General features: G+C 58.8%; 1 protein-coding gene across 5 annotated transcripts in view; it reads right to left on the minus strand.

Moving 5' to 3' along the window:
- Positions 1-27,223, minus strand: part of VAC14 (VAC14 component of PIKFYVE complex) — a 98,063-nt gene that overhangs the window by 4,228 nt on the left and 66,612 nt on the right. For 2 of the 5 annotated variants that reach the window (XM_082369829.1, XM_082369826.1), the window contains 4 exons: positions 5,981-6,155; positions 4,468-4,586; positions 3,215-3,294; positions 1,080-1,230 (listed from right to left, as the gene is read on the minus strand). In XM_082369829.1, coding sequence (XP_082225955.1) covers positions 1,080-1,230; positions 3,215-3,294; positions 4,468-4,586; positions 5,981-6,155 — 525 coding nt within the window. Of the gene's footprint in view, positions 1-1,079; positions 1,231-3,214; positions 3,295-4,422; positions 4,587-5,980; positions 6,156-27,223 lie in introns of all 5 variants that reach the window. The other 3 variants (XM_082369827.1, XM_082369828.1, XM_082369830.1) reach the window with 3 other exon arrangements.

Below are 27,223 nucleotides of genomic sequence, written 5' to 3' on the forward strand. Positions count from 1 at the left end.
GAGAGACCAGGTCAGGTGGGAGGGGTGGTGGTGGCCTAGACCCTGGGGGACGGAGGGCACAGGGGCTCGGGTCAGGGGCCCAGAGTGCCGGGCAGGCCCATCTCAAGGCTGCCTGCATCCATCGCAAAGGCAAAGGCCCGAGACCTTTGGCGGGGGGCGAGGCGCCAGGCCTGCTGAGGGGGGTCTAACAGCTTGGGAGGGAATTCTAGACACACAGGGCATCTGATGCAAGCTGGGTGCGCTCCATTCAGCGTAAATCTTCTCAGTGGCTCTGCTTGTTTCCATGGCGACCCGACAAGTGAAATTTTCCATCTCTGATGCCAAATGCCTGTGGATGAGGCAAAGCCTCCAAGGGTTACCAAATATAGACATGACCCAACAGGCTCTGGGGACTGGGCCAGCAGTGGGTTCAGGGTGGGAGCCTGGATGCCCTCGAGGGGCTGCAGCCCTCCTCCCCAGAGGCTGCCGTGCTGGGCCTCTCCGCGGTAGAGCGCCTGGGACCCGTGCTTCCCGCGGACAGGTCGCAAGCGGGGTAGCCACGGGCACACCCTTGCCTCCCACTCCACTCAGGAGGAGATTGGGAGGGTCCCAGCAGTGCCAGGGTCACTCAGTGGCCAAGGGTTGAGCCTCTGCTACAGATGGGAAGGGAGGGCTTTCTGAGGCCCGGGAGGGACCCTATGTAGCTCTCTTGCCCATGTACCACCTGGGACGCAGTGTCTGAGCTGGGGCACGAATTCCTCCCCTCTGGACTTTCTCTCCAGGGGCCTCTGTTTGGGTCACGCCAGCACGCTCTCGGGTTTTTTGATTTAACTCCACCCTGACTGCTGGGAGAAGGTATTCCGACTACCTACCACCTCATAAACGCTCCTAGAATCTCCCAGCCCGGTGCTCTGATATGGAAACCCAAGGGCAAGTGGCTGCGGGGCGGACAGTGTCCGCAGTGACAGGAGGTGTGATGCCGAGCTAAGGGAGGGCCCTGGTAGCCCCTTTAAAACTCCAAGCTCGCCAGGCCCTGCCAGCCCAGCCGGCCCTGGCCCTGCTCGCTGGCAGAGCCCCGCCCCCATGAGCTGGGCACTTACCCTGTCTGCAGCAGCTCGGGGTTGGGCACGCACTGGAGCCGGTGGGAGAGCAGCTGGAAGGCGCTGCCCTGGGGCAGCAGCATGAGCAGGCCGTACAGGGCCTTGATCAGGTACGGGTTGTTCTTCACATCCAGCAGCTGCAGGCGCAGATCTGCGGGAGGGCAGAGGGCAGGGGTCGGGCACTGCTCTGGGTGGCACCTCAGCCTGGCCAGGAAAGGGCCAGCCTGGTGGCCAGGGCTCCTCCCAGCCAGACATGCCTGCCTCTCCTCCTGCAGCGTCTTAGCCGTCCCCACGATCCCATTGTTCTTTCTTCTGACCTGCCCGCCTGCCTTCCGTCTGATCTTCCCAACAGTCACCTCAGCCTGGCGACCCCCAGCCTGCTGCCAGGCCCGGTCCCCTCCCCCAACACTCACTGCCTCCCTGGCGATGAGGGGGCTTGGGGCCTGTAGCGTAACAGATTCCCCGGTCTGCTCTGCACGTGCCAGCACGAGAGAGCTATAAATAGGGTGAGCTGGAGAGAAAGACTGGATTAGGGCAGCTTTAAGGGAGGGCAGGATGGAAAAACGCTTTGGTGTGTGACTAAACACACATCAAGCCCATGAGTGTCTGGTGGATGCTTTTGGAAATCCATCTCAGCTACCAGCCCTGCCTCCACCCGACCAGACGGCGGGGAGACGCTCCCGGGTCTTGCCTAGCATCCGTCCCAGATAAACAGGCCCACGTGGCTCTCCTCCGAGCCCTTCCAGGAGCATCACTCGTTTCTACCTTCTCTGAGGCCCAGTCTCAGGCATCCTTGGTGGAGGACAAACCACAAACTTCTGGAGAGACCATGTCACCCCAGCAGCTGTACGGGGGCCTTGGGGCCAGGGTGAGCCAGGAAGCAGGGGCCTCTCACAGCAGCCCCTCCCCTCGCCCCAGGTGGCAGTCGTGCCCAGGCCCAGCGACTCCAGAAGAGGCGGGGACCTATTTTGAATCCAGTCCTGCGCCCTGGGTGAGCTGGGCTATGGGGCCAAGCCAGCTACCAGGGGGTCTAGGGTTGGAATGGGTGCTGGGCAGGACCAGGGGACGTCTGCTGTGGTCACCCCACCAAAGCCCTGGGCCTGGAGAGAAGGTGTTCGTGGCTTCTCTAGGGTCAGGTGGACCTGCCCCCACGTGAGCGTGTGCCAGGCTGCCCTGGGAGGCCTTTGGGGAAGTGAAATGTCAGGCCAGGGGGCCATTTGGGACAGGCTTCGATGCACTGCCCTGGGAACAGGGTCTCCCTCCTGCTCTTGGGTCCCCCGGGCATCTGTTACTGTGATGGCTGGCTGTTTGGAGAAGCTGTCTTCTGTTTGGATGGGAGGGGGCCCCTCGGCCCCTGGGTTTGCCTTTGGGCTCCAGGGTGAAGGCCGATGGGCTCGGCCTGGGCAGATCGGGGCACCACCACAGCAGGAGGCCTGGGTGACCAGCCCGGCAGGAGGGTGGCCACCGGCAGGGCTGCCTCCCGGCTTCACTACCACGCCGTAAGCACACGAGCGTCATTCAGAGACTTGCCTGCTTTGGGGAGCGGGCACTGTATATGTGTTGAGGCGCCAGGAGCTGCACTCGCCCCAGCCAGCTGCCACTTTGCACATTCAGCCCGGGTGTTACAATCAGGCAGCTCCTGCCCATCAGCTCCCAGCAAACGCCAGCTCTGCTTTGCAGAGGGACGAGGGGGTGGCTCCTGGGCACAAGGGAGCAACCTGCGGGTGGGCCCAGGGTGCCCCCAGCTTCCAAAAGCCACGGCAGAGGGCAGCGTGCTCGGAGGGGTGGCCGGGGACAGCCCTGGGACGGCTGCTCCACCTGCCCCCCGGCGGCACTGCTCCAGGTCTCCCCGGCAGAGGTGACACTATTCTTCAGGTGGGTTTTGCCATCAGCGCTGGCCTGGGTCGAGCCCCGCCTTAAGGCACACGGGCAGGACCCACGCTCTGATGCCGCGTGTCCCAGCCCTGTGTACCTCCTCAGCCCTGTCATCCCCATCCTTACGTTCTTGACATTCTAGAAGCATCCCTGGGGTGACTGTTCTCGCTCCCTCCCCAGTGGCAGCCAAGAGCTGCTCTCTGAGCTTGGCTCCCTCCCACCTCCCTCCAGGCCTCGGAGGCCAGAGGCAGGGCGCTCACATGTGAAGATGGGGCACTCGATCAGCTGCACCAGCTTGTCTACCTCCGTGAGGAAATCCACAGTGACCTCCAGGTCCCCGCTGGGTGGGTGGTCAAGGGAAGTGGGACCACTGGCCAGGGCAGCCTGCCTCTCTGGGGGCGGGGGCAGCCGGGGAGCTGGGCCCTAGGGGCTCGACCCAGCGGCAAGAGCACACCTCCCACTGGGCCCTGGCTTCCAGGCACAGAGCGTGTTTCCACCTGAGCAGGATCAGGACACAAAGGACAGCAGCCTATTGTCCCTCTAAATGAAGAGCGGCACAGCTGTCCCCCTGCGCGGGCACTCCGGCTCTGCTCCGGCAGCTCTCTCCTCTGTGCCCTCCAGGCCCTGAAAGGCTCTCACCGCCCTGCAGCCTATGGGGGAGGGCTGGGCAGGAAAGGCCCCTGTTCCTGCCTGAGTGGATGCCCGTCAGCAGGGCCAAGGTCAGGGCTGCTGCGAGCCTGGGGCCTGCAGTCCTCGGGTCACGCCGGTGGCTGAGAGGAGCAAATCGTAGTTTGAAGGCGAGCGGGCACCCTGAGGGAGCCAGGCGAGGCCACAGCTGACCCTCAGTGGAGGCACCTCAGGGCCCCTCTTTCCTTACCCCCCCAACTCCTGGCCCATCAGGGAAGGAGACCAATTTTGCATCCTAAATGTCTGTCCAATCCGGGTCACACGCCAGGCATTCACAGAGGAAGCTGGTTTGCTTCACGGTGTTTCAAACAAAAGCCGACCATGGATGCCCTTCTCGGAGGCAGGCCCTGAGGGGCGCTCCCTCTCCCTGAGGCCTCCCCTCCAGCCTGCTTCTCCCTGTTGGGTCCTCTGCCGGGCCCTGGCTCTGTGGCCCCCAAAGGTCCTGAGCTCCTCACCTACCGGCCTGCTGCAGCCCGGCAGCCCCCCTGCTCCCGGGCCTTCTCTCCCCACCCTGCCCCAGCACCGGGCGGAGGGCACCCTGCCTCTTTCTCGGGGCACCCTTACCTAGGTAAGCCCCCGTCCCTGATCCCCAGCTCACAAAGCTTCTCCAGGGCCAGCTCCCCTCTACGAGGCCCTAGATGACCCTGTTTCCTCAAATCCACCCCTCACGGTGCCCTCACGGGTCCTGATGTCCCAAGGGCCGGAGGCGGAGCGCAGGGTCAGGGCAGAAGGATGGCAGTCGGGCCACCACGTGGGTGGGAAGGGAGCACCCGGCCCCCACCTGTCCCTCAGAGGCTGGGCTGGAAGAACAGTGAGTGAAGGATACAACTTCTGGATGAGGTCGTAGGCATGCCGGTAGTTCTGGGTGAGGAAGCAGAGGGACACCGTGGTGACTGGGTTGTGGCACCAGGAGCGGTATAGGCAGCAGAACAGGTTCTGGCTCTCCTGAGGGGGGAGAGGTGTGAGCAGTTAATCGAGCCCCGGCTCCTTCCCCACGCGGGTCCGCGGCCCAGACTCAGGGCCCCGCTCGGAGCGCCAGGGACCCAGCTCGGCACCCGGGCCGTGTTTGGCAGCCCAGCTGGGAACGAGCTGTCACAAAGGAAACGCTCAGACCCTGTCATTTCTCTCTGTCCCACAGAGCCACGTGGTGATGGCTGTGAGGGCCTGCTCGGGAGTGAGCCTGTCCTTTGTGCTGGTGTTTCTGCCCTCGGCAAACACCAGTAATCGTCCTCTCCACAGCCCTGTGGTCCCGGAGCCTGTGGGGCTGGCAGGGGGTGTGACCGGAGGGGGGTGGGGAGGAAGCTTCCTCAGGGCCCAGGCTCTCCCTGGCAGTGCCCTCCTGCCGTCCTCAAATGCCATCTCTTCCCTCCTCTGCAGCCCACCTTGCACTCGGGAACCAGCCCAGGAGCTGAGCCCACACTTGAGAGCCCCTGCCCTGAGGAACATTCTTTAGGCCTCTGCGAATGTCTGGAAGGAACCACAGGAAGAAGGCAGGGGTGTGGCCTGGGTCATTCCCAGTGGCTCGGCCCCAGATGCCCTCAGGCGCAGGCTTGGATGTCTTGGAGACTCCCTGAGAGAGGGCCGAGGCAGGGTCTGAGCTGGGAAGGTGGTGACCACAGCCCAGATGAAACCCCTGGAGCTGCCAGCATGTCTGGGATGGCGGCTACCCCCGGGGGCCCCCTCCTTTTGGCCGAGCAAGGCCTTTGACCCGTGTCCCCCAGAGCAGTTCGGTAGAATGGTGAGCGCCTCCCTGCTCTCTCTGACCAGCCCTGGTGGGTCCTCACCGAAAGCCTGGGCCAGGCAGCACTGTGACACACCTTGGCTTACACAGGGCATCCTGTAAGTCAGATGTGTCCCTCTGTGGGAGAGAGGGGTCCTGGCCAAGCAGGAGGGTGAGGAGAGCAACGACCCCGGATCCCCAGCGGGGTTGCAATCCAGAGGCCTGACCCTGACTGGGTGACACGGCCCGGCAGGTCTGACCCTGCCGGGTCCTGCAAGGCGGGCTCGGAACCCAACCTACTCTGTGTGCGAGGAGACAGTGCTGGTGGGGGCGGGGTGTCAGGGAGGGCACGTGGACCTGGAGCAGGGTCTGGAGTCTTCTGTGGGCAGAGACCTCCAGAGCGGGTAGCTCCAAGGAAACCTGCTGTGACTCCCTCCCATGGCTGGCACTTACACGCAGCCAACCCAGGGGGACCCCTATTTGACAGCGGACCAGGGAGACCTCAGGTCACATTCTCGTCTCCTCCCCGCCAACCTCCGGGTAACGAGGGCTGGGCTGGCATGGCCGCGCCCGGGGGCACATAGATGACACCAGGCTGGAGCCTGTGGGCGAGGAGTACCGGGGTCTTCAGGTCCTTGAGCTGGTTTCGCAGCTGGAAGAGCTCAGTGGAGGTAAGCAGGATGGTGTTGAGGGTGTGGACCATGGTCGAGGCGAACTTGAGGTCCTCCTCCCGGAGCAGGATGTCCGCCATCGAGTGGAAGATGTTCTCCGCGTTCAGCAGGAGGCAGAGCTGCCTGGAAAACGGGCCGAGTGGAGGCTCTGGAGACCTCTGGGCCTCAGCCTCAGAGCCCTCTCCTTGGTCTTCCTCAGCAGCTCCTGAGGAAACCTGCTCTTTCCTGGGCCTGGTGCGGGACCCTGGCTCTGGGGCCTGCGGGGGGCCAAGGGGGTTGCTCACAGCGGACCTGGCTCCACGCCTCTCGGCAACTCCAGAGCCCCACGGGCTCCATCTATCCCCCCACCCACCCCAGGCCAGGAAGTGGAATCCCGAGAGAAGCAGCGGGGCCTCTGGCTACCAGGGTGGCCCCAGGAGCCCTGAGGTACCTTTCTGATCTCCCACATAGCATAGCAACGCCTCCCCATGTGCCAAGGCGCTCTGTGTCCCTTCCTGGCTTTACTTTTCTGGGCTAGAGATTATCTTTACGTGACAAATACGCATTCTGGTCATCCGTGGATGGTGTCCCCCCACCCTCCCCCGTGAGAGCCCCTGGGTCAGGAGCTTGTTTGGGCTGTTCACGGTGCCACCCACGCCTGCACGTAGCAGGGGCTCGGTAGGTGCTCGTGGGATGAACAAACCCTAAGGCAACCCTGAGTTTTACCTTCGCTGTTCCAATAATGAAACTCTGGTGGGGAGGCCAAGTGACTCGGCCAAGGTCACGGGATTACTTAGGGCCAATTCTTCCCACTATCTCTCCTCTAATAAGAGTCTTGTGGGGGATAAGACGCGGGCTTTGTGAAAAGGAGTCTCCATTTTATAAAAGGGAAAACAGGGAACCCAGAGAATGGAGGAGGAAAGCAGTTTTCCCAGGGTCCCTGGGCCAAGGTGACGTCCACAGTGACAGGCAGGTATCAAGGACAAGGCTCAGGGAAGCCTGTTGACCTCCCTAGTTTGCTGCTTGCCCACAGAGGCCTGGCCTTGAGGGGATGAGCAGACCTTCCTGCTGGGAGTTTAAGGATCCCAAGGCTCCTGAAACTAAGAAGAGCAAACCAAGGAGCTGGCAAGTGGCTGGTAAGGAGGGTGGGGTGTGGCCCCCGCGCCCTGCCTGTTGGGCGCCGGTGTCAGCATGGCACCCCTTCCCCATCTCCTGGTCTCTGCTCCAGGGAAGCACCCACAGACCAGGCCTCAGGCTTGTGGGGACAATGGGTCTGAGGCCCCAAGGTCTCAGGCGCTGGACAAAATGAGTCCCATTTGGAGCCAACGAGCCTGAAATATGTCCACCCCAGGTCACCAAACTCACACTAAACTCGGCGTTATCAGGGTCTGGCTTCCTGTTTCCTTCCAAACGCCAGCCACGCCTTGGGGCCAGACTGGAGAAGATTCTTCCCCACACCCGGCTCCAAAAAACCCCAGAGCATTTGGTAACAGAGAGGCCAAACCACGAGGCGCAAGCAGCAGGCAGGCCGTCTCCAGCCTAGGCCCAGCTGGAACCGGCAGGCTTGGGCAAGAAACCACCAGAGAAATGGAAACAAAGCTGTTGGGGGGATGGGGCCGGCGGGTGGCGTGGGGAAAGCCGTGCCATCGTTGTGGGAGGGTAGGGGGAGCCCCCCTGCTCACCTGGTGTGGGTGGAGGAGGGGCCCGGGCCCTGGAGCCTGGTGCCCCTGACCAGCTGTGTCATCCAGTGTGTCTGTGTGACAATTTCTCCACCTCCGAATTGGGGGTGACATCTACCTGCAGCATGGGGGCTACTCAGAGGGCAGTCATCAAGACTAGTGGCAACTCGTGTGGGTGCATAGTATGTGGCAAATGGGACCCCTGGTTGGGTACCTTGTTGGTACCACGGGTGGGGGACGAGGGCCAGCTCCCAGGAGGACGCCTGGCCCTTCAGCAGAGCCTAGGCAGCACTTCCTGTCCCCTCGTGGTCCTCCCACCCCGAGACGACCCCATCTCCAGGGCTGTGGGATAGAAATGTTTCAGCAGGGCGGGCCGGGGAGGAAGGGGAGCATTCTGACGAATGGTCACAAATGCCCGTCGCCTGCAGCTGCTGCCGTCTCCATGACAGGGGCCAACAGCTGAGGCTGCTGCCAGGCAGTGCTCTCCAGGGACCACAGGCCTGATGGGACCCGCAGCGGCTGAAGGGCGGGGGTGGTGCTCTCACGTGAGGATGGCTGAGGAGGGTGCGGAGGGACAGGCAAGGGGGTGGCGATGAGCGGAGGCGGGCGCCAAGGCCTCCTGCTGTCCCTAATAACCTGGAAACACTGGGGAGCCACAGAAGGTCAGGGATGGCAGAGTATTCCGGAAATACTCTTGCCACCACGGCGCTCTCCTCCTCTGCTCTCTCCCTCGTCTGCACCTCTTGGCGGTCATGTCTGGTCCCATGGAAATCTTCAAAGCCATCTCTAGATCAGCGGCTCCCACACGTGCCTCTTGAGCCCCCACTGAGCTCTGGATGGACACCGCCTGCCTGGTGGACGCCCTGCTTGGCTGCCCAACAGGCATTTCAGACTCGGCGGGGCCAAAGCACATCTCTTGGTTTCCCCCTAGACTCTGGTCCCCCAGCCTTCAGGGGGGCATCGGCGCCCCGCGGCCTCAGGAAGTGGCATCACTGCCCACCCAGCTGCTCCAGCCCAAAACCAAGGAGTCCTCCTTGATCCTCTGGGCCCCTCTGTCCAGTGTACCAGCAAGCCCAGGGGCTCTGCCTTCAGGGCACACCTGGCTCCCGGCCCGTCTCAGCTGCCCTGCCCTGGGCCAAGGGTCAGCCCTCTCTTGCCTGGTCAATTCCAAGCCAGCTTCTAATTGGTCTCCCTGTGTCTTCTCTCACCCCACCATTCACCCTCCATGCACCAACTGGGGCGCTTCTTAAAAAGTCCTAATCAGGGCTTCCCTGGTGGCGCAGTGGTTGAGAATCTGCCTGCCAATGCAGGGGACACGGGTTCGAGCCCTGGTCTGGGAAGATCCCACATGCCGCGGAGCAGCTGGGCCCGTGAGCCACAATTACTGAGCCTGCGCGTCTGGAGCCTGTTCTCCGCAACAAGAGAGGCCGCGATAGTGAGAGGCCCGTGCACCGCGATGAAGAGTGGCCCCCGCTTGCCACAACTAGAGAAAGCCCTCGCACAGAAACGAAGACCCAACACAGCCATAAATAAATAAATAAACAAATACTTAAAAAAAAAAAAAAAAGTCCTCATCAGAGCATGGGCCTCCTCAGCGGCTTCCTGCTGGATCTAAATAAACCCAGCTCCTGACCACGGCCTCCAGGCCCCACACTTTCTGGTCGGCTCCTCACCAACCTCAGCTCTTATGAGTCCTCCTTTACCCACGACGTGCAGGCCTCTCCTGCGTTTCTTCTGTTCCTGACCTCTGCCCTGGCCTGGGCAGCTCTTGCCAGGGACCAGCGCACATCTGGCTCCCTCCAGCCAGGGAGATCTCAGCTCCAACCCCAGCCTCAGGGGAAGCCTCTGTCCCACGCACACCCCTCTGCCACCAGCCCTTTCTAAGGGAAGTCCTGTTTCTTTCCAAGCGTTTCTCATCACCTGAGTCATCTGGTTGATGGACTCGTTTACTGGGTCCCCTGCTGTCTCTCCCACCAGAACATGAGCTGCAAAGGGCAAGGCCTTGCCTGTGACCCTCAGGTCCCTCATACCAAGAATCACTTTTGCACATTACCGCATGGAGGAGCTGCGCTGATCTCCACCCAAGGTTTCATGAACAGACCCGGAGACGTTCCTCTGCCCCGTTCCAGCACATCCCTTAGCTGCTCCTGGGCGTGCCCCGGCACGCTGTGCCAGCCTGGTCTGCAGAGAGCAGCTGCCCTGACGGTACATTTTCAGCCTATCACCCAGGGCCTGGCTGCCCGGTCCAGGGAGACCTCAGGAGACGCCCAAGCCGCCAGGACAGCCTGAAGGGTCAGCCGCAGCACATCACACCAAGGGGTCTCCCCCTGAGCACCGCTGATTAAACCACCACGGGAGGGGAGGGAAAAGGAGGGGAGGGACGGGGAGGAGCCGGGAAGAGGGACCATGGAGGAGCGGCAGCGGGGGCACACGCGGCATCTAGCCTTCATGCCCTGCCCGCTGTGCTCTGGATGTTTGCAGCTACACCTGCTTCAGGGGGGTTGTCTCTTCCGCCCCAGGAGGCCGCTGGACAGAGCCTGGAGGGCTGCGGCAGCGGCTCACAGGGCTCCATCAAAGGGGGCTCCAGCCCTGCAGACCGGCAGGGGCAGGAAGTGGGGGGGAGTGGCGGTGGGGGTCACCTGTCACCTCACCCGGCCTTTGCTGTCTCATCCCAAGGTCACTGTAGTCTGGAGAAAAGGAAGACGCCTCCAGACTGCCGGGTCATGAAGCTTCCAGGAGGCAGGAATAATAAAGTGTTAGCTCCCGGGGAGCCCTGAGCACACGCCGGGCACCGTGCAGAGGGTGTTACATGAGTCCGCTTGGAGCAGTTCAGGGGTGATGGAAAGGACAGTGGCTCACGTCTGCACGTGCTCACCGGGCTCAGGGCACCGTCTGGGCCTTTTAGGGGAAGGCGAGTCTGGGTCGGTGGGCTGGGCTGTACCTTGCGAGCTCTGGACACCTGAGGAGGATTCTTCCTCCTGCATCAGGAAGGTAGGGGAGGAAGGAAAGGGGCCCACTTTTCACTCAGCCCTGAGTCTGTGGCATGACCCACACAGGCGGCCTCAGTCTCCCTGCACCCGGCCCCAGGCTCCTCCCGCGGCATCCTGAGTCCTCACACGAGCCTGCACCCCCAGGCAGAGGGGCCCAGTCACACAGCTGCCCAGGGGACGAGGAAGGGTGGATCCAGACCCAGAAGCCAAGTTCCCTTCCCCACTTTGCCTCCTAGGTGCCTGTCGTGAGCGGGCACGGGTGCTGTCCCCGCCCGGGGGGGGCCTGGCAGATGGCTGTCTCGCAGGGCTGCTGCGTCATCACTTCTCTGTTGAGCCCCCGCCCGGCTTGAGCTGCCTGCTGGGCTCTCAAGCAGAGCATCAATAATGGAACACAGCTTGCAAGCATTAAACATTTGCCCATATTTTTTAATACCCATATTAAAGTGCTATTCATCATGAGACAATGGCTTGGAAAATACTTGGGGACAAGGCAGAGGTGGGGTGGGAGCGAACTTGGATGAGGTCTGGGGGGGCACAACCTGGAGGCCCACCTTAGGGCTGGGGTCCACATGCGTGGGCCCCAAGGTGGCCCGTGGTGTGTGGCCGTGAGGCCCCGCGGATGGGGCTCTGCCTCCCTCTCCTCCAGCCGCCCGCTGCTGCCTGGACAGCTGTTCCCATGCTCTGGGTCTGGGTTCATGCTGGGGAGGGAACAGCTCTCTTTGGTCCCTCTGTCACATACCAGGAGCTCTCAGAGGAGCAATCTCCCTTCGGTCAGCTCTGAAGCCCCCGGGACGCAAGAGAGGGACCGCCGCTTTCTCTAATGCACAGAGAGGCCTTCTTTGGGGCGGCCTCAAAAGGCCAAGACACTTGCTGGGGCCGAGGAAGTCACTCTGGGGCAGTGCCTGCCTGGAAGTGGCCACACCACACTTGCTGGGCTGGTGTGAGCTTCGTGTCACTGTCCCTTCAACCACAAACACTGGCCAAGCATCCACCAGACTCTGTCCCTGAAAGGCCACTGGCCTCAGTGGTGGCCACGGTGGGAGGTGCTCTCCTGTCCCCAGCCTGGTACCCACCCACGGCCCCTGCTTCAGATGACATGTGGGCCAGAGCGGGTGGGAGGAAGACATCAGCTGCCTTGCAGGAGGCTTGGAGAGGGCCGGTCGTGCCCCGAGGCCATGTGGCCCAGGCTGGGCGGGAGGAGGCTGCCTCACGGGGAAGGCACGGGCAGAGGCCAGCCCCACCGGGCCACCAGGGAGCCTGGTGCTGTCCTCTGCTCCGTCCTGGCGTGGGAAAGGGGCCACACGCCGCTTCTTTTCTAGGGACCTGGACCAGGTTGGGCAGGGTCAAGTCTCAGTGTGGAAGCCAAGAGCTGCCCAGTGGCTCTGAGCCCTGCCCTCCCCCCGCCTGGGCTGCGTGCACGGCAGGTGAGAAAAGGTGCATGCCACACTTCAGGCGCCTCTCGTGCAGGCATCCTGGACAGCAGGGCCGGATCATTTCCCCAGAGGCCCCACCTTCTCCCTCTAGCCTGAGTCTCCTTCCTTGGTCTCCATCCCCAGCCGCGCGTGTCCTGACCAGGCCAACACTGTGCATGGAGGGCTAGGCCCTCACTTCCTCTCTCCTTTGGCCGCTAGCTGGTGTCCACGTCCCCTCAGTGGTCCAAGGCCAATGGGACACGGGCTTTCCTGGGAGACACCTGGAGCCTCACAGCCATAACTCTGAAGTGCAGCCTAATGTCAAGTACAGAGAACACAGGGGCCCAGAGCCATTCCCACCGGAAAGGGCCCTCCCTGCCTCGTCCCTGCCCAACAGCTGGGATCCTTTAGAAATTTAAAGAGAGAGCAGCTTTCGCATTCTATAACATGAGAATAGGGGAGGAGGGAGTGGCCTCCCCTCCGAAGTTCAGAAAGCCCCAGAGTTTCACTGTATCCTCCCCCCACAGCTCCCTTGCTTCTCTTCCTTTCCAGCTCTCTGCTTCCCAAGTATGAAAATTGTAAATCTGTTTTATTTATTTCAATCAGTCCTCGGCAGTGTGCCCCTCAGGGCAGAGGCAGCCATGGTAACCCTGCTAACTCATGCCTAAAAAATTCATCGTGTTTAATGCAGTCGATGTGTCTGATACACTTTTAAGTTTTTTTTTTGGCAGGGGGTGGTAGGGGTGGGAGGAGGGGGCATGAGGACTTGTTTTTCTGGGTCTTGCTGGGAACTGGTGCAAAGGGGATGGAGGGAGGGCCGCAGCATGATGGGGAAGAGGCAGAAGAGGAAGCAAAGGGTCTTCTGTCCACTTGGCTCTCCGTCTGATTGTTCAAGAGCGGCACAGCCACACTCTGGGGGGCCACAGACACCTGAGCTGGGCTCCTCCGGAGACCTTCAGGGGAGGCCTCCTTTGGGCAGGAGCGGCCTGGAAAACCAAATGGTCTCGTGGAGGCAGCTGGGGCCTTAGACCCCCCCCGTGCGAGACAGCCCCTCTCTCCAGGCTTGGGGTTTGCTCTAGGGACCAAGGCTTCCTCCACTGCCCAGGGTGGTCTGGTGGCCCTTCCTGCCCGCTTCCCAGGACAGGAGCCAGCTTCTGCGCATGCCCGGCTGACCCACTGGGCCTCATTTCCCATGTGTTCTTAGCAACCTGGTCAAGCCTGGCCCCACTGTGCACTCACAGGTGCCTCTCCGGCCCCCTCCGGGCCTGTCCCACATGGAGCTTGCCCCAAGCATGGCTGGAGGCAGGTCAGATGGCAGGGGTGGGACCCCCTGCTGGAGGCTCCGGGAAGACCCCTGGGGGTCATCTCTCCAGGCCTCCGAGCCTCAAACCCTGGGTAGCGAAGCCCATGGCTTCAGAGCATTTCATCTCTCGAGCCCTCAGAGCAAATGAAAACAAAGGGGTGGGCCACCAAAGGATATCCTGTTGTCTGCATGACATCAACTCCAACAAGCCCTTGAGAGAGGCTGGTCTCTTGCCTCTCCCGTCACAGGGATTCCCTTCAAGCTGAATCACCATTTCCTCAGCCTTGGCCCACATAACTGACATCTGTGAGCGTTTTCTCCGTATTAGGCACGTCCCGTACCTTAAATCCCTTTGACACGGGACAGGCGTCATTTTAGCCGTCCTCTTTTCCAGAGGATGAGAGCAAAGCCCAGAGCCTTGCCAAGGTCCGCATCTGGTCCGCCCACCTGGGCACCCGAGCTCTTAGCTGCTGCCTCGCCATACACCCAGCTCGCGGGATCCAGGGCCCAGCTTGCACAGGGGTTTGGAAGTGCTTTTTCTGGAAGACGGATGGTTTTTTGGGGAGGAGGAGGGCACCTTGGCTACAGATATCACTAGGCCTTCTGATGGACCAGAGCCCAAGTTTCTCCAGGACCTTCCTGTGGCTCTGGGGCAGTTTATCTGCAATCCAGCTCCTTCTACCCCACCCTCACCCTGGGGCTACCTCTGGGGGTGGAAGGCACTGACCACACTTGGCCACACCTGGTCGGGACAGTGATGGGCTGCTCTGCTGCGGTGGTGGCCTGTCTCCAAGGGGTGAGACAGGAGGCACAGCCTGGGAGCCTGCGGGGAGCGAGGCACCCACGGGGATGACTCCATCAGCCGGTTCCCAGGCCTGCTGCTGCCTGAGCTCCAGGGCGAGGCGGGGGTTTTAGTACAGTGACTCCCGGCGCTCTGAATCCAGGCTGAGACGGCCAGGGAAAGAGCATCCTGAGCCCCGCACGCCTGGGAGTGCCCTGGGTTGACCGTTAGAGAACCGGATGGAACTTTTCTCCCCTTTGAAGTCTTCTGAGCTCCTGGCCTTCCAGGAGGGATTTCCTCCCCAGGACACACTCAGCCTCCCACTGAGGTGGCCCGGCCTGGGAAGAGGCTTCGAGCTGCCTCGACGCCAATGCACAGCCAGCCTGGTAAACTGTTTCCTGGCCCCAGACCTGCCTGCCGCCTACGCCGCTGCCAGCTTCCAGCCAGGCGCACGGAGGCCCTCAGAGATCAAGCGCTCGTGGGACAGAGGAAGAAACTGAAGCCAAGGGCTGGTCCAAGCCACACAGCCGGGGCCGTGGTGGAGTCAAGTCCCTGACCCAGAGTTCAAGTTTCATACTGCCAGACAGTCCCACATGGTATGTCACCTGCAGAAGGACAGACCTCTCCTCCCGGGTCAGCCCCCCTTTCCACTTGAGGGCTCCAACTCCCTGTGACGAATGCCCAGGGCACAGACACCTCTTTGCCCCATGACATGTGACCTTAATCAGGGTCCCTTGAGGTAGAGGGTCTGTCTTGGGACAGGTAAGGGAAAGGCACCCCTGAATCTCTGCCATTTCCCCCTTCAAACTAAGAGGGTGACCTTCTGAGGAATGAGGCAGCCAAGTAACAGAAGTGCCAGGAGCCTGGGGAGCCCGGCTGGGGCTGCCCCATCAGCCCTGGGAAGGGCTCTGGGGATTGCCCCAACAGTCTTCCTGTTACCAAGCTGCTTTGTTCACATTTTCCTTTACGTCATCCCATTATTCCCAAACTAGTCCTTCGTTCCAGGCCAAGGGATCACTCCCTGCTGCTGCTTATACGACCACAAACGCTTACAGACGGTGAGCACTTCCTCCCTTCCACCTTAGTCAGCGTGGAGCCCAGACGCCGAGGCCTGAGCTCCCATAACTCTGCCCCTCTACCCTTAAAGCCAGGCACGCGACTTGGGCCCAGCAGCCCAGTGGTCATGTGGTCACTGCACCAAAGCCAGAATGTCCCCCTCCTCAAATTCTTCAACCAAATGGGCTGTCCTCGTGGTGTGGGTGCCGCCGGGTGATCACAGAGATCTACTTCTATCTCACATTCCTGTGGTGACTCCTCCAAGGGATTTACTGTGCCTTGAAGAGTTCCCACTAGGGGCTGCCATTTTGCTCTGGTGGCCGTCTCAGTGCCCATCTCTTGCTCCACCAGTGTACCTGCCCACCCAGAAGGTCTCACAGTGACCCTCCAGAACCAGGAGAGCCCTCCACGCCAGAAAGAGCCCCTTACTGAGAGACCCCTGAACCTGGCTTACACTGGAGTTACCCGAAGACCGTTTGGGATACTCCAGGAAGTGGGCGATTTGTATTCCTAACAGGCTTCACAGTCAGGACCGAGAACCACTGTCCCCAAACTGCCACTGCTGCAAGGCCGGTGATGCCACTCTCCGTGTGGAAATGGGGAGGCTTCACCAGCAGCCGCAAAGGGCTGCAGAGCCTGGGCTCTGCCTCGGAGCTCTGGTGAAGGGCCCGTTGCTTTCCTTCTCCCAACCACACCCTCGCCTCCCCAGAGCCAGGGTCCTGGTTTTCCCTGCATTTCTGCCTCGTCTCCACCTTAGGGTCCTAAGCCCTCTGTGCACAGCCCTGACTTGCGCTGTTCAAAGGGTGGAACAGATGAATTCTCCGGCCAGACTTCTGCCTGCCCAGGACTGCACGGCCATCTCCTTGGGCGGCGTCTCCTCTCCCAGCCTCAGAGGCCCTGGGGGAGGAAGCTCAGCTCTAGCCCGCTCTAGCCCCCTCTGGCATGTGCCTCTCCCGCCTTCCTGGCTACATTTGGCTTCCACAGGAGATAACAGTCTCCGATTAAGGAGCTAGACTGATTAGTGCCTTTCTGGCCTTCACATCTTCAGTCTGGGAGTTTTATGGAATTTTATGAACTGAGATTGTTTTCTGTAGCTCTTTACAAGTGCCCACTTAAAGGGCACTGAGATAAACGTCAGAAAACAGAACGGCAAGTGAAACACTAATACCTACTGCTGGTAACAAAGAGCAAATATCACAGCGGCCTCACTGCTGAGTCTCTTGGACAATGTGAAGAGATCAGAGTGAAAGGGCTGGGAGGACGGAAGGGTCAACAGCAGAAAGGATGGACAAAGAGAGCGTGGAGGGGACTCCTTTAGTTCTTCGTGGCCAAATGGAAGGGGGGTTTCTCTTATTGGTACCCTCCTCCATCCTGTCAGGAGGCTGAAAAAACTCCTTTTGTGATCAGTCATTTTCAGGGAAATTTAAGATGCATGAAATAGGCTTTTCATCCGAACGTCCCTTTCCAGCCCAGGAAATCTTTATCGGATTAAACGCACGAGAATGAAAAAGGGCTCCACACGTGACAGTGTCCTGCAGGTGCCTGAGGAATCCCAGGTCTTGGTTACAGAAGAGGCCGCCCTCTGACCCCCAGCAGAGCTGTGCCAGGCAAAGGGCTGCTGGGGATACACCAGCACCCCATCACCACACCACTCGCTGCCCGTCGAGCAGAGTCTGGATACTGCACACAGAAAACGGGCGATGGAGCTTATCGCTGATGTGGAGGCCTCGGTAAGGGAGAGTGACCCTGAGCCGGTCTGCTTTGGCCTAGAGATTAGAGGGGGCAGTGCCCCAGTGAGCTTGGGATCCTGACGGAGATTCGCTTGCCGAATGACGGGTGACGTGTGAGTGAGTAAAAACAGAGCAAGCTGCAGAACAATTCTGAGTCTGGAATCCTCTGCCGGAAAACCTCAACCTTAACCACAACCAAACAGAATTATACATCTATAAATGCAAAGACAAGGTTTGGAAGGAGATACATGAAACTGAAAGTAGAGGCTACGTCTTGGGGAGGAAGGGGTGGGGAGGGTCTTCTACATTTTGCAGCACATTCTTCTGCATTATTTCAATTTTTATATTACATGGATTAAAATTTCTTTTTAAATAATACAGAAATCATTTAGAAACCTACACATCTGGGGATCATCTTGGACTCCCTCATGGAGATCTCAGAGACGGAGCAGGGGAGATCTGACAATGGAAACAAGCATCTTACAAATGAGAGGATCAACAGCCGGGAAATGATATTTTTAGCTACGGTGGCTCTTTGCTTCAAAGGCGTAGGTTTCATCTAAAACCAGGCAAACCTCCTACAAAGTCTGCCTGTTTGCAAGGAGTGATTAGCATAATACTCCTTTTGGGAGAAAAGGCCTGGCTCCACTCTGAGACAGGAGTGCCTACTACAGGGGAGGCTCCTCCTGAAATAGAATCCTGGCAGAACAGCGAAGTCTCGTCAGTGGAGGTGAAGCCCCCATCTTCCATCAGAGCCAGAAGGCCGCCTCGCACAGAGGGCCTGGGGATGACGCGTGCGACGCAGCCAGGCACGGTGAGATCTGAGAGGTCACAGCTTCGCACGGGGAGGCCTCCCTTCTGGGCTGCTACTTAAATCGCTTTTGTCTCATGCAACCACCTTCTTCCGCCTTTAAGTACAGAGGGTCTGGGGGCTGCCTTTAGAGATGCCCTTTCTGAGGGGAAGGTCAGAGCCAAGTCAAGGCTGAGGAACAGGGACGAACTGGGCAGACGGCAGGCGGGCACCATCGCTGCAGGACTCAGATGATGACATCTCAGGGAGGTGGCCGCCTCCGAGGCTGCTCGTGGCCCTCGAGAGGTGGCTCAGCTGGGGGTGAGCCAGCGCTGCGGCTCCGTGCCACCCTCCGCCCTCCCCAGCCCCGCGGGCACTCACGCCTGTCCAGGTCTATCCGCCTCTCCTCTCCCAGCCCAGGCCCCCCACTCTCCGCTGCCATTATGCTTTGCCTGTGGGCACATCTCTGATGGCTGTCTTTTCTCTCCTAGAAAACCCCTAGCTGGCTCGGGAAGACTAAACATGTAAAGGGACGTTTGAACTTTTTTCCAAACACCACAAAAATGAAACGAAAGCTGTGACCTTCCAAGAGCTGTAATTACAGATACTCATCTCGGGAGCTGAGCTGGGGACAGATATCACCGGGCAGCTGCTGCTCCGTCACACCAGGCCCAGTACCCCATCCTGAGGGGAGTGTGACCTTGGGCTGTGCGGTGGGGCTGGGGGCAGAAAGTGGCGGTGCTGGTGCTATTTCAGGCCTCACTGGCAGGAGTGGGGCACAGGAACGGGAGGGGTGCAGAAAGGGAGGCGCAGTCCCTTCTCCACGGCCCCCTCCCCATGGGGTCTCCACAGCAGTAAGATCACAGGTCTTCCTGCGGAGGGTCAGGGGACCGGGAAATACTCACAGACGGGGTGCACAGCTGAAGATCTGAGAAACCAATTACCACTCTACTGGGGGTGCCGGGAGAAGCAGAAGGAATGGGACTGGGGCGGCTGCTCAGGCTTCAAGGGCAGGAAGGAAGTGAGGTAACTCCAGGAACCTGCCAACTGTTAGGGCCAGGGGCTACCGGCAGAGGTGGGCAGGGGTCCCGTTCAGGAGAGGGCTCAAAGGAGGCAGGCTTCGTCTGTCAGGAAGTGGACCAGCTCACGTGGGAGGAAAGAAAAAGCTGACTGCTCTCTGGGAACAGCTGAGGCCAGTTGGCTGAATTCACAGGCACCTGGAATTAACTGGCTGAAGAGCCAAACGTGTCAGGGCAGGGATGTCTGGAGCCTCCAGAAGGTTTTAAACTTAGTCCAGATTATCTGCTCACACTGTGGGTCCCAGCACCACTGAACCTTCTAAAGTGATGTAGCAGCCAGAGCCCTTGTCAGGCAAGCTTCCTGAGCCTCTCCTTAACCAGCCTTTGTTGTTTGAGGAGGCTAATGGCACAGCTGTAGACAGCGAGCAAGTGTCCCCGCCACCATGAGCCCTGGGCCCCACTTCCTTGCCATTCGCTGGAGCTCAGGGCATGGGGCTCTGGGACCAGCTGCCTCAGGTGTGGCCTCATGAGGCCCTGCAGTCCCCCTGGCTCAGTGCCATCCCAAGGACGCCAGGGTGGCCACGTGTTGGGGTGCCTCTCAGGACTTGTGCACGCCCACAGCAGGTGGAGGGAGTTTTCTGAACCTGCCCAGGCCCTTCAGTGGCTCGCTGGGAATACCTCAGGGCTGCTTGGGCCTGGTCCCAGCCACACTCCCAGCTCCCTGAGGTTGCCCGGGCCCTGGCGCCTGGGCTTCTGAGCAGACTCTTCCTACATCAGAAGCACCTTCTCCTCCCACCCTCACCCCCAGCACTTCCTTATCTTTCATGGCTCAGGTAGACAGCATCTCTTTCCAGAAGCTTCCCCAGACCCCTCCATCAGGGCTACACTCCCCGACCCCATCTGCTCCCACAGAGCATCATCGCTACTCGAGTTCGTGACCATCCCTGGGAGGGCAGGGGTGCGCTCTGCCCGCCGCGGTGGCCCAGCGGGCGGGCACCGGGACAGGTCTGCTCAACGACAAACAGCATTCCCTGGCCTCCAAGGCCGGCAGGGCAGCAACCCCTTCCCGGCGGAGGGCGGAGCTGGGGATTTTTATCCATCCTCACGGGGGAGGGGCCGAGCGCTTGCTACCGGCAGTTCCAATTCAGAGGCGAGGACTCTTGCCTGGCCTGACAGCTGTGGCCTAATTTCCAGGGCTATACCCAGGCTCCTTAATTTTACCCACTTGGTATTTTTCATTCCTGAAGCACAGGGGATGGAGAGGGATTGGGGATGGGGGAGGTGTGGACACACGGGAGGGATGAGTGCCGTGGGGCTGGAGGAGTCAGGCATCCCAGGAGGGGCTGTGCAGAGAGGGAAAGGGATGCGGGTGAGGACGGCCAAACTGATTCTTTTTTTTTTTTTTTTTTTAAAGGAAAAAAAACCCAACCACCTAACTCCCAAATCCTAGCCCCACGCCCCGATTTTCCTCAGTAAGCATTTTCAACAAGGTCACAAATGCACTGGCTCTATAGATTTTTGGCTCCAAACCACAGCTCAGGCAGCCTTTAACGGCCAATTCTTGGCGTAGCTTCAGCTGAGCCTGAGGAGAGGGAAAACTAGGGCACCTTTATGCTCTGAGAAAACATCGGATCCAGGTCACAGCTTCTTGGTTCTGCTGAAGCTACGGGCACCCCCCGGCCCACAGGCCCGAACCTGAGGACACCCCTGCCCCTGCAGTTCCTCCAGAGCAGGAATCACAACACTGGGGCACACATTTCTTAGTCACTCGTCATCTGTCTGCCTATGCCACTGGACTGCCACCTCGGTGAAGGCAGGAACCGGCTTTCGGTTCTGTGTGTGCCCAGGCCTGGCGCGGGGCCTGGCACACTGCGGGCGTACCAGGAACAGCCACGGAATGAACCAGGAGGAGTGAACCTTTGACCCCTGTCCCCCGTCTGGGTTAGCCTGAGCTCTTCCCTGCCCCCCCCCCCCAGTGCTCCTGCTACACCTGAGTGTTCCCGCCTGTGGACTGTGGTGGCTGGTCCCGCGTCGGCCTAGCCCAGGCGGGGCACGGGGCAGCGCGAGGTAAATATTTACTGGGGAAAATCAGAGCCTCGGTTCCCTCCTGTGTGAAAGACCTCAGCTGACCCTTAAGGTCCCTTCTGGCCACTCTGAACTGAGCCTAAACTCCAGACTGAGACTCTCCTGGTCTGTCTTCGATCATAGCCTGGGGCCACCATTCTGGGAGCACACGCGTGGGGAGACGGCACGAGTGGCCGTGCTGGGAGGGGCTGGGTCTGAGTCTAACCCCCAGCTCCACACACAATGACACAGCAGACAACTTCTAGTCTCTGGCAAGGTGCAGTGTTGCAAAAGGAAGGAAGCCCTAGAGGAGGGATGAGCTGGAGGCCTAATTCCTCAGAGGCTGCCCCTGCTCCCCACCTGCCTGCGCGGTGGTCTCTGGGAAGGTCACTGGGGCGCACACACAGCTCCACCCTCCCCCTGCCCCGCTTTCTGCAGAATCTGGCTGCTGGGAGAGTGGAGAGAGAGTGTCTCTCCTTCCACTGCCGCCGTGGTGGGCCCTCAGTGGGGCCTGCTTCGCACCCCCTTTCGGGCAGCACTGAACCTGACCACAGGGTGGGCGCTGGTTGCGTCTGCCTCCCCGGTGTCCACAGCCTGGGATTCTGGTTCCAGACCCAGTTTCCCACGAACCACGGCTGCTCCTCCTGCGCGGGAGGGTGGGCACACAATCCCGTCCTGAACAATCAGGGCACAGGGACGGGTCCAGTGAGACTCAAGCCCAGCCCCGCGGCTGAAGGCTGGCTGCTGAGGGAGAGGAGTGAGCTGAGAGCTGGGGATGGCTGTCCTGTCACGGGACAGACGGCCTGCTGGGCACGGGGCTGACAGAGGAGGGAGAAGAGCCTGCTGTGGAGGCGAGCAGGTGAGACGGAGGCCTGCGGACACCAGGAGGGTGCTAGCTGCGGACGTGCCAATCCTGGTCCCTGACTACACAGCACCTTCATTTTTTTCAACATAAGCGTGAGAATTGGTTTTCTGTCACATGCGCTCAAGAGTCCTGACTGGGCAGCTCTGAACAGGGTGGGGTCTTGGCGGGGGTGGGGTGGGGGGCGAAGGGCAGAGGAAGGGGGACGCCTGGGGGCAAGTCTTAGTTTGCTCAATGGCTTTCTCTCTTACTCTTCCCTAGAAAACAAGAGAAAGTGACAGTCAACCCCAGAGCATCTGCTTTCCAGGAGCTGAGGCTGAGGGAGCGGCAAGGGCCTGGGAAGGGGGTGAACGGGGGCCAGGCCAGCTCCAGGACCGCCAACCCACCCGCCCGCGGGCTTCCTGACTCTGACACGCACAGAGAGAGGGTGGATGCTTCTCATCACAATGACTGTCACAGTCGCTACCGGGACACCTCCTGCACAGCTACCAGGTGCAAGACACTCTTCTGAGTACTTTTGTGTAACATCATTTAACCTCCCGAGGATCAGCAGATCATGATGGTGACCGTCCCCATTTTTCATACGAGAAAACTGTGCTCAGGAAAGCTGCCACGTGGGAGCCCCTTTCCTCTGAAGAGCTGCTGCTCCCCACTCCACTTGGGGTTCTGTCAGGGCTGCTGCTTGCAGCGCCCTGCCACCGCCTCCCCTACCACAGGGGACACATGACCCCATGGGAACCAGCCAGAGCTCCCCCGGAGCACAAACAGCAGGGGCATGATGGCCACGTGATGTGGTGACCTCGTCTCCGCCCCCGGAAGAGACCAAAGCAGTGAGGCTGACCTCAAACAGAGGCCAAGAAGACAGGCGGCACCACAGGAAGATGCTGGGTTCCTGGGCCTTGCAGCCCTCTGCCTTGGTCTGGCTACACAGGCCAGTCAAGCCTCCTTGCTCGTACTGGTGCCTTTGACCTGGGTTCCCACCTCCTGCTGACCACCATAATTAGATAAGCGGTTCCCAACTCCAGGCTGCAGACCTCCACTGGCCTGGCTGCACCAGAAGCCCCTGGGATTTAGCTGGGTGGGGGGATGGAGAGGGAGTGGGAATCTTTGCGTAAGCAGGCTGGGCTAGGTGGTCTCCAAGACCCCGTCCAGAGTGAAGATATAATACCTTTTTAGGTGGATTGTACTCAGTGTCCAGCTCACTGGGAGTGCTTACCAGAAACAGGCAGCTTTATGGTTAGTTTCATGAGCTCCTAATCCCCTGAAAAAGCAGCACAAACCATAAAAATTGCTGAGAAGAAAAACTGGTCACCTGGACTACATTAAAAATAAAGAACTTCTGTTCAACAAGAGACACTTTTAAAAGGGTGATAAGGCATGCCACGGAGTAGGAGGAGATAATTATAGTACACACATTGGAGAAAGACTTGCATCCAGAATATGTAAAGAACTTCCACAAATCAATAAGAAAGGCACCAAAAACCCAATGGGGAAATGACTGGAACAGGCTCATTGCAAAAGGCAAAGAGTGATGAGAAGTTCTTTACCTTTGTTAGTCTTCAGGGAAATGCAAATGAAAACTACAGGTGATACCACCACACACCTACAGGAAAGGCTAAAATCAAAGACCGATGATATCAAGTGTTGGTGAGGATGTGAGCAACGGGAACTCTCACACCGTGGATGGGAGTGGAAATTGGTGCAGCTCAGACAATATCGATCAAAGCTAAACACATGTATGGTCCCTGATCCAGCAATCCCTAGGTATTATCTGAGAGAAACGTACACGTATATTCACCAGGAGACATGTGAAGGGATGCTCATGGCAGCACTATTCACAATAGCGCCAAACTGAAAATAACCCAAATGCCCATCACTAGCAGAATGTGTAAATGAGCCACGGCATCTTCACACAGTGGGGGACTTGACAGAAACGTGAACTACTGCTACATGGGACACAGGTGAACCTCACAAACACGAGGTGGGTCAAAAGAAAGTTTACAGTTTGTAAAAGAGCACAAACTACGTGATTCCATTTATATAAAGTTCAAAAAACCAGGTTAACAAAAAAAAACCCCCAAAACCCAAAACCCAAAACCAAAACAAAAAACCAGGTAAACGATTGTACAGCGTTAGAATTCAGGCCACTGGCTACTTTGGGGAGGAGGGTAGGGGTGGTAACTGGGAGGAGACATGAAAGGGACCTTTGGGTGCTGGAAATGCTCTACTTCTTGATCTGAGTGCTCGTTACATGGATGTAGACAATTAGCAAAAGCTAACCGAACTGTAGTACACTTACGATTTGTGTACTTTTATATAGTATGTTGTTAATACACAATTTAGATTCAAAAAAGGCGTTGTGGAAATTGAGGCATGGAGGGAGGAAAGGCTGCCATGGTGGCCTGATCAGGAGAAGGAAAAGATGGATCTGGGGCACTGAAGCAAAAAGTGTTAAGCTTACGTGGTTAAGAAAGAGAGAGGGTTTTGCCAAAGAGATGGCAAAACGGCGCAGAAAACAAGTCAGAACTTCTGGGGACACAGGAGGCCACGAGTTTACCGATGACAAGGCTGAGGGTGAAGTGGAGACACGAGCGCCATTATTAGGCTAAAGCAGCAGCGCTCTGGGGGAGCAAAACAAGGAGGCTCAGATGGCCCCATGTTCGGGAAACTGGTCACGTGTGAGAGCTGGCACTGCGGCACGTGACCGTGACCGCAGCCCGGGCAGGGGGTGCGGCCGGTGGAAACGGAGAAAGAGATGCAAAACTTCACGCTTAGGAAAGCGGCTTCTGAAAGGGAAGAGGGAGAGGCAAGGCTCGAAACAGACAGCACGGGATGCTCGACAGAGGACTAGAGAAAAATGAGAGATGACTCAGGATTGCACTTGAAATCCATCTCAGCTCAGCTTCAGAGACAGAGAGAGGCCAATGTGGGTGATGTGAGCAACTGTGATAAACCAGAAGGAAAAACAAATGATCTGGGTGTGGGGGGGAGACTTGTCCTCTTGAGCAAGAGTCAAAACAGAGATTTAGACCAAGAAAGTCACTGTCCTAGTGCCAGGCAGTTCCAATGAGATTATGTAATCTAAATATAGACCAGAAATGGGACAGGATAATGGCCGGGCAGGAGTCTGGAGGGCCCGGGGCCTAGAAGGAAGACAGGGAAGGATCCGCAGATTTACTCGGTGTCTCACTTCTGAGAGGTGATAGGCAGCAGGATGAGAGCCCTGGGAGAGGACGACGAGGAGAAGGGCACATCAGGACGGGTCTTGGTGGGGATTTTCTGTGGGTCAGTGACTCTGGGCAAAAGGGAGGCGCCACGAGAGAACATAGCTTCTTTCCAATGAGGCTGAGGAAAAGCAAGTCCAGACTGGAAACTGGGCAGTTTTCCCAAATGGCCTCCAGCACCCAGTCTGGAAGACAACCAAGAACCTCAGCTCTGGGATCTCTAGATGGTACACAGCACCCCCATGGAGATGTCCTAAGACATGGGGTGAGGGAGCTGGGGACAAATGCTCTGGTGCTACAGAGACACAAAGATTTTAGGATGACAGCAACAGACGCAAAGCCCATGCTCTCCTGGGAGCTGAGGCTGCATACTTGTAAAGAGAGTTCCATTATCCACTTTAGATCCCAAGGGCCTCTTCCGTGGGCCCTCACAGCCCGGGTTACAAAGCACCCTTTCCCATGGACTGTACGCTACTTCTCGTGGGCTTGTGCTCACCGTCTGAGGCTGAATTCAGCGCCAAGGTCCCCCCAGGCCAGGGCCACTGCAAGGTGTCACCATCACACGCGCTCAGAGACGGGAACTCTCCTTCCATGTGGAAGGGGCAGCTGGTCTGACGGCCTTTCACAAACCGCATGTGATGGAAACCTTTCTGTGTTATTTTTCTGACGATGGAGGTGGGGGGGGGTAAGTGGGTGCGCGTGTGCCTGTGATCTTTGTGGCCACCTGCTAAAAGAATACCCTTGTGGGGAGAGAGGGGGGAGGACCACACAGGGGCCTCCCAGGGCACCCACGGTGAAAAGGTTGGGTTAAAAGGATGAAGTAGCAAAAAAAAAAAAAAAAAAAAGGATGAAGTAAAGAGCTTCCTGAGAACCACGTTCTACGACCGACAAACAGGACACATTTCTGTAACTGCTGTTCCAGGAGTTTAAAAGCACTTTTAAGCTAAGGACGCCCATTTATCTTTCCTGGCTCGGATGCAGCCCAACTCCAAGGAGGCAGGAGGATGGAAGTGACCTCTAGGGGCCAATTCCAAACCTGACGATATTTTAAGTTGCTACATTATGATACCCAGCAGCTACTTGCTAATTAACCCAGCTGTCTGACTTACCAAGGTCAAAGCTTTGCTAGTTTCCTGGCATCCTTAGGTAAAGTATAAACAGGTCCAGAGACAACTGCAGATTCCATAACCTCTAGAGCTTCAGAAAGAAATTCACTGTCAAGCTCTCAGCCCCTGGCAACAGGGCAAGGGAGCTGAGGCTTCTCGGGTGTATAGACTACAAAGAAAATGCTTTTAACTGGAGGCTGGAAAGGGCTCCGCAGGCGCCACCACCCATGTGATGAGTCTTTGGAGGCCTTTTAAGGCCTCCCATGCAGCAGGTGCAGGATGGCTCCTGAGTCCTCCCCCCACCACAGGTGCTCCTGGACGTGGGGGCAAACGGCTGGCTCTGTGGGTCACCTGGCCTCCCCGTGCCCAGTTCGCCTGTGACCCCTAACCTCCCACAAGCCCTGCTCGAAGCGAGTGGATCCCTGGCCTCCTTCCAGCCCCTGCTTCCATCAGCAGCCCTCCGCCCACAAGGGATCCAGGAGGACCCTTGAAACATGGGGCCACTTCCCTCTAAAGCTCCCCAGACTTCCAGAGCACGCTGCACGGGGGTCCCTCTGGCCAGCACTTCCTCTCCTCCCACCTCCCGCCTGGCTGCACCTAGTTAATCCCAGCCTGGCCTAGCAAGGCTTATCGCATGTGGTTTCCATATTCCAGGAGAAAATACCTCAGTTCTTGCAGGGAGCGTCAGTGTGTATGACAGTAGGCTCTACAGGGACAGCAGGGGGACTGCCTGCAGGAGAGAGAGCAAAGCCACTGGCTGCCCCCAGCCCTCCCTGCCACCCCTGGGTCACAGATGGTTCTATGAGGTGCTGGGATGCTGGCACTTTGCCATGCATTAGGGAACAATGGACATGGGCCGGGCTGGGCTCTCTGGGCTGCCTGCACTTTGCACCTCCCAGGGACATCTCTTCACGTTTGAGGGCAGGGCTTTCTTGCAGGCAATCTTCTCTGGCATGTCAGATCGGGCTGCCCTGCCATTCACAGGTACTCAGCGTTGTCCCAATTCGGAGATCAGAGCCAAGAGCTGGTTGTGCAAAGCAGCTTCTGCCACTCACTCCCTTTGCTGTCCTGCATCTCAACAAAAGCACCTTGGCCCCTGGAGAAGAATGACTGGGGAAGGCTCCAGAAGATTCACACAAGGAACTGGGCAGACTGACTTAAAGCTGACAGGAAGAGAAGCTTCTTCTGAGAGGGAA

Source organism: Balaenoptera borealis (assembly GCF_965194805.1).
Source record: "Balaenoptera borealis genome assembly, chromosome: 19".
Taxonomy (NCBI): domain Eukaryota; kingdom Metazoa; phylum Chordata; class Mammalia; order Artiodactyla; family Balaenopteridae; genus Balaenoptera; species Balaenoptera borealis.